Source organism: Mastomys coucha, unplaced genomic scaffold (assembly GCF_008632895.1).
Source record: "Mastomys coucha isolate ucsf_1 unplaced genomic scaffold, UCSF_Mcou_1 pScaffold14, whole genome shotgun sequence".
NCBI lineage: Eukaryota > Metazoa > Chordata > Mammalia > Rodentia > Muridae > Mastomys > Mastomys coucha.
This window is the reverse complement of record NW_022196896.1, coordinates 5,320,227-5,327,578: the sequence shown is the minus strand read 5'-3', so window position 1 is coordinate 5,327,578 and position 7,352 is coordinate 5,320,227. Positions and strand designations below refer to the sequence as shown.

The window sequence follows — 7,352 nt, the reverse complement described above, 5'->3', positions numbered from 1 at the left end:
TGTCTGCCCCCTTGACATTGCCCCTTTTGACCAACACAGAGCTTTCACCTGTCTCACTTCCACAACTACACTCTGAGACTTTGAATGGAGAGATGGTATTTTAACCATACCATACATCACTTATAATCACTATTAGTGTAACTTTTTCTTTTAAAAATGTATTTATTTTATGTGCATTGGTGTTTTGCCTGCATGCATGTCTGTGTGAAGGTGTCAGATCTTAGAGTTATAGACAGTAGTGAGCTACCATATAGATTCTGGGATTAGAACCCAGATCCTCTGAAGAGCAGTCAATTCTTTTTACTAAGTAAGACATCTCTCCAACCCCATGGTGAATTTTTCTATAACTTTATTTTGTTAATGGAGTGATTATTATTTATTCTTATCCACTTCAATTATTATTCAATTGTTAATTAAATAAGTTCAACTAAATGTAATAAATGAGTGAATTGAATTTTTCATAAATTAATTTCTCTCTCAAGCCACCTCTCTTTTAATACTCATATCCATATGTCCCATGTACGATGAAAGGAGAAGAATGAGGAGGTGAATCAGCATAGCTGCTTTTACTTACCATAGATGCTCTGTGCCCAGTGGTGGACGGCAGAGGTGATGGACTGTCTTCCCCATGTGGAAAATCCAAGCAGGAGCTATTCAGAGACCGCGAGCTTCCTGAGTCACTATGCCGTTGTCCCTTTTCTGACATCAGCCTCGATAGAAAGCTGGCCTTGCGACTACCTGGGCCTAATCTGTCTGTCCAAACCCCACTCTCTCTTGCACTGCCGTCACTGCCTTGGAAATGACTCTGGCGATCTGTGAGAGGCCTCTCTGAAACTTCTGGGACCTGGGATCGCTCCCAGGTTTCTAACGCAGATGATGGACGGTATTGAGAAGCTGTCATTGTACCCAAACAGGAGTGAGACATTGCATTCTTGGGGCCAAAGAAGCAATGGCACGGTTGCTGTCCAGGGTGCTGAATTCTGGCACTGCGGTCATGTGGACATGGGCTATGGACGTGGAGCTGTCCACTGCTCTCAACTTTCTCAGCCCAGTCTCTTTTGCCACAGGAAACATCTACCTCAAGCTGCCTGGGATGTGGAATTTGCCACATGCTTTTAGACCTTGGTATATTGACTCGGATGACTTGCTGTTTATTGTTGGGTTGAAGTAGAGAGATTCTTTCAGGTAAAGAAGAACAGACCATACACTGCTGGGCCCCTGAGTAGTTTGTTGAGTGGAATGGGGGGCCTGTTTCATTCTCAGTGTTCCCACTGCTGGATTTGCCATCGAGTGCCCTCATGATTTTTCTGATGCCAAGATGAAATATTTCCAGGATATTGAGTAACAAGGAGATGGCCGCAATGCTGTGCATAAAGAGCATGAAAATGGTCTTCTCTGTGGGCCTAGATACAAAGCAGTCCACGGCATTGGGGCAAGGGGACTGGGTGCACTTGTAAATGGGGTGCATTTGAAACCCATAGAGAATATATTGGCCTATCATGAACCCTACTTCTAGTACAGATCTGGTCAAGATGTGTAAGACATATGTGCGCAGTAGACATCCTTTCAGAGGGACTTTATGAATCCTCTTCCGCTCCTCGAGTTTCCTCAGCTCCCTCTCTACCCTTTGTTGCTCCTCCAAGTCAAGCTCTGGATTCTCCATCTGGGCTCTAAGGTATAACTTCTTCTTCTGCCTTTGCTTCTCAAAGTCCCTGAGTCTATAAAGGGCATGGCCCATATACACCAAAGAAGGGGAAGACACAAAGATGATCTGCAAAACCCAGAACCTGATCAGAGAGATGGGGAAAGCATCGTCATAACAGATATTGTTGCAGCCGGGCTGCTGGGTGTTGCAGGCAAAGGAGGACTGTTCATCATCCCAGACATCCTCAGCAGCGACACCAAGTACCAGCATTCGGAAGATGAAGAGGATAGTCAGCCAGATTTTGCCCACTATAGTGGAGTGGGAGTGGACTTCCTCTAGGATGCCACCCAATAAATTCCAATCTCCCATGGTTAGGAATTCACATCTGAAATATACAGAAAACAAGGAGGTTGATAAAACTGAGGGATGTTGCTTATAAAGGTGCATGCTCATGAGTAGCACAGACTCTTTGCTTAAGGGAACACAATTCCTGATAGCAACTTCATACTTAAAGAAACTGGAATTTTCCAAGGAGTATTAGTTTCTGAATAAAACACTAACTCCTGATAATATAACTCAATTTACTTCTTATCCATTTTTGTGCAACACAGTCTTGCTTACTTTTCTACTCACTTGAGAGGCCCATTTTTATCTCACATCTAGCACAATCTGAAGACTCAAATACTCTAGAGCTTTTCTCTAAGCAGGCCAACCTCCACTTATGTTCCCCTTTCCTAAGCTTCCACTACCACTCACTTGGCATTTAGCCTAGAAGAATTTTGTGATATTTCCTTTTTTTGTCTCACTTCCTGAGAAGGTGCACCTCCTGAAAGTAGAGTCTCTCCATGGTGTCTGAGTCTCTCTACACAGAAGATATCAATCTTTCACTGAATTACCTACCAACAGGGAAAGCAAAATAGGACCTCCTCATACATCGCATGTGGCTACCATTGTAAAACGGAGCACACATAAAGAGAAATCAGCCAAGTAAATCCTTGGGGACTGTTTTAGGTCAAGGTAGTGGTAATGTTTAGGCAGACACAAAACCAGCGCCACTAAAACACACCTGGAAAGCCAGGTCTTCATGGAATTCTTTCTTGGTTTTTCAAGACCGAGTTTCTCTGCATAATGGCCCCAGCTGTCCTGGAATTCACTTTGTATAGCAGACTGGTCTGGAACTCACAGAGATTTGCCTGCCTCTGCCTCCCAAATGCTAGAATTAAAGGGCTGTGCCACCATATCTTGTGTCTTTACGGAATCCTTGTAAATTTGGAGAAGTAAATATAAACTGTTTCTCTAGAGAGCTTGGAGTCAAGGCAGAAGTGTCATACACACGTTACTTTGTTCATCCTGGAAAATTATGTTTTTCAAGGTTCAATTAGGTCAAAACACTGTCTTGGGGTTTTTATAGCTGCTATGAAAACACCATGACCAAAAAAGCAAATTGGGAAGGAAAGAGTTTGTTTCTTATCTTATACTTCCAGATCACTGGAAAAAGTCAGGACAGGAACTCAAGCAAGGATGGACCTTGGAAGCGGGAGCTGATGCAGAAGCCATGGAGGGGTGCTGCTTACTGGCCTGCTACTCATGACTTGCTCAGCCTGCTTTCTTATAGAACCTAGAACCACCAGCCCTAGAATGGAACCATCCACAATGCACTGGGTTTCCCCACATCAATCACTAAGAAAATGTCTTACAGCCAAATCTTATGGAGGCATTTTCTCAGTTAAGTTTTCCTCCCCTCAGATAGCTCTAGTTTGTGTGTCAAGTTGACACAAGACTAGCCAGCACAGTAACTGAAAGATTTCTAATATGTGGAAGGCTTTCAGATATGTAAATCTTAGGGGAAAATATAATTAAGTTGAAGTAGACAGTTGTAAGGAACAAACAAAAGAAACACATTCTAGGGGCTGGAGAGGTGACTCAGCAGTTAAGAGCACTGACTGCTCTTCCGTAGATCCTGAGTTCAAATCCCAGCAACCACATGGTAGCTCACAACCATCCATAATGAGATCTGATACCTTCTTCTGGGGGTATCTGAAGACAGGTACAGTGTACTTACATATAATAAACAAATAAGTCTTAGTTGACTGTGTGCTGCTTGCCCACTCCTTCGCTCCCTATCATTCTAAAGTTCCAGACCAGAGTCCAGGAGGGGACCTGGCTGCAAAAGCTGAATTAGGACCTTGAAGCCAGATGCCCTGGATACAGCCCAGTCTCTAACAGGCACTTCCTTGCTTAACCCAGCTTGGCCTGTAATATCAAAATACAACTGGATAACACAGCAGCTCCCCCACGTCCTCTCAGGTCCCCCCAGCTCCCCCCAGGTGCCCCGAGTTCTCCCCTTGCTTTGTGTTCCCATCCTTTAAAAATGTACAATCTCCCTTCTGGGAAGCAGTTCAGATTCTGAACTGTCCACCTTCCTAGGCACTCATAAAACTTTCATTTTTAAGCCTCTGTCTCTGAAGTGAGTTTTCTCAGCTTCTACCCTGAAACCAATAACAATGGCATAATTTTTAATTTTTAAATTTATCTCTCCAATATTTTCTGAAGTGTTACCTCTACCTAGGCATTATCTCAGAAGCTACAAACTCAACCACAGCCATGGTGTCTCTGAGGTGTGGGACATACACACATATTGGAATTTCACCTGAAAAACCAACAGAAGTTGGAAACTCATTATTATTCCTCACATAAATTAATCTGTAGGTTGTTGTAAGACTTCCAATCACTGAGTAAAATAAAAATAAAATGCAATAAATGCATACATATACACATGTGTATGTAAGAGAGATATGATTATATGAGCATATATATGAATATATGAATGCTCATACATATGTGTATATATGTATATGTGTGTATATGTATATGTGTGTATATATACATATGTGTGTGTGTTTGTGTGTGTGTGTGTGTTGTGTGTATATGAACATGGGAAGGAAGTCCAGGAGTATAGATATAGGAAGAATTAGAAGGGAGACAGAAGAAGCAGAAAATAGGTAAAAAAAAAAAAAAAAAAAAAAAAAAAAAAAAAAGAAAAGAAAAGAAAAGAAAGAGACAACAGATTTCTAAGAAAATATGAGTGGAACTGGAAAGATGGCTTTGGTTATAGTTATGGCTATAGTTATGGTTATGGTTGGAATGGTTATGTTTCTCAGCACAATGGTAGATTACAACCATTCATAACTCTAGTTTCAAGAGATCCAACTCTCTCTTCTGACCACTGCACGTACCAAACCTGGAAGTGGTGCACAGACATACATCCAAGCAAAACATGCACACACACACACATAAAATAAACCTTTTTCTACAAAAGAAAAATGCTGTAGCATTTTCTTTGTCCAATCACATTAGGGCAGTGACAGGCCTGTAATTGAACAGGAATAGAGAGGTGGAGCTAGAGTTGGAGGCAAAAAAAAAAAAAAGGTCAGGAGAGGAGGAGGAGAAGGGTGATGAGCAGTGGGAGTCGTCATCATGGATGCAGACAATGAGGATGAACCAGACCCCACAAGGTTATATAACCAAGCAAGTTCTTACAAAATAGAATAATTGGGTTAGACTATTGTCTTTATTATTTGGTTCTAAAATTATTGTATTGACATCTTGTAATTGTGATTTTATTATTATATAAATCTGATTGGATATTAAGGCCTTAAGAGTCATGCTTTACTTACCAGGTCTTAGGAGCTATTTAGATGAATGATTGTGGAGGTGTGTGAAGAGTTATATGCGAGCGAGATGTTGCTTGTTGGGAGAAAATAACAAAAACTTGCCGGAGCTTAATATTGAGGACGAACAGTACCGGCTCAAAAACGTGGCTTGGTGGGAAAGGGAGTTTGCGGGATGGATTTATTTTTTATAATTCCCACAACAGAAAAATATGATTTTATTTAATAAAAACATTTATGTAAACTTTACCTGTTTTCATACATACATGTGAAGAAAATTTTAAATAGAATTGTCTTAGTTAGGGTTTCTATTCGTCTTAGTTTCTATTGCTGCATTAAAACACCATGACCAAAGCACAAGTAGAGGAAAAAAGGGATTATTTGCCTTACACTTCCATTATCACTGCCTATCATCAAAGGAAGTCAGAACTCAAACAAGGCAGGAACCCGGAGGCAGGAGCTGGTGTAGAGGCCATGGAGGGAGCTGTTTAATGGATTTCTTCCCATGCCTTGCTAAGCCTACTTTCTTATAAAACCCAAGACCTCCAGTCCAGTGATGGCCCTACTCATAATATCCTGTGCCCTCCCCCAACCAATCACCAGGCCTGCCTACAACCTGAGCTTATGGAGAGATTTTCTTAATTGAGGTTCCCTCCTCTCAGATGACCCCAGCTTGGGTCAAGTAGACATAAAACTATCCAACTCAAGAACTGAGAAAGGAGATGTTTCTCAGAATTTGATGATCTTTGTTTTGAGACATGGTCTCACTATACAGCTCAGGCTAGCCTCAAAAAAAACAAAATTCTCCTGCCTTAATTTCCCAGGTATTAGACTTTCACAGCACCCAGTCTACCTCACAAAATTTGGAAAAAATAATGAGGACATTTTTATATTTTATTCTATGTATTTGTGAGTTATTTGAAATGTAAAATAAGACTGTAAAAATTAATATTAATTAAATATAATTTAAATTATATTTATATATTTCAGGCATTGAAGTAATAATTTCTTAAGCTTGATTCTATTTAAGATACTGTTTGCATAATTTTTCTTCTAATGTATAAAATATTTGGTTTTATTTTTAGTCTATATTTTGACATCCTAAAATATATGTTTAATTTTGTCACTGTTTATTTTAAATGTGGAAATTCTTTTTAAATAGCAAAGAAAATTTTTCTGACGTTTCTAAGAAATCACAATAAATCAACCCCAGTGTGAAAAAACAAGGTCATGTACAAAAGTAGTTCTAAGTTCCCTAAAAAGAACTTTCTACTGACTACACTTAACTGACTACAGACCCTTCAACCATTTGGGCTTGCTTTATTACCAAATGCTAATTTAGCATATCCTGTTTAATAAGCTAACAGTCCTTGGCAGCATTTGGTTTTAGACTGTTTCTTTCTACCCCAAAAGGAATCTCTTACACATTTCCCATAATCAGCACAGCCTGCACATTTATCACTTACCTTACAGTTAGACCAGAAAATTCCTCTTGAGTTTGCAGAACCTTCACGTTGCACCATGTATGTCTGCTGCTGCTTGCTTGTGTAAAGGCTGGTCAGGTGGCACAAATGAACACAGCAGATTTAATCAATGTAGCCTAGCCTGGTGGCCACTCCCAAACCCCAATTAAAACTGTCCTTTGCTAACTTGCAGTTTTCAGTGTCGTATTTGTTTAGTTGATACCACATTAGGACACCTTCTGGTGGAACTCAACAAATAATAGTCGTCCCTTTTTTGTTTGTGAATAATTTGCTTTGAGTTGGGTATATTTCTGTAGGCCATTGATTGCTCTGGAAATCAGCACTCACAGATCAATAAGCCATGTCCAGTTTCACAGCTGCCTGGGGTGAATCTGGCCTCACTCAACGTGAGCAAAAAATGCAGAGTGACAATCAAACCTGAACTGTTCTTGCAAACTACGCCATGCTAAAATAAGAAACATCTCCATAGCAGGATCAACACTTATACACCAGAGGGGAGCTGAGCCTATGTGTACACTGCATTCTAGTGAGAGTCCATTAGACTAAGATCTA

The 7,352-nt window shown here is 40.4% G+C and overlaps 1 protein-coding gene across 1 annotated transcript; it reads right to left on the bottom strand.

The window, feature by feature from the left end:
- Nucleotides 1–493: 493 nt before the first annotated feature.
- Gja10 (gap junction protein alpha 10) lies at nt 494–6,837 on the bottom strand. The gene is made up of 2 exons (XM_031368766.1): nt 6,783–6,837; nt 494–2,030 (listed from the first exon to the last, which is right to left on the bottom strand). Exon 2 carries the CDS (start codon nt 2,012–2,014, stop codon nt 494–496), a length of 1,521 nt encoding a protein of 506 aa, XP_031224626.1. The 5' UTR covers nt 2,015–2,030; nt 6,783–6,837.
- Nucleotides 6,838–7,352: the final 515 nt, after the last annotated feature.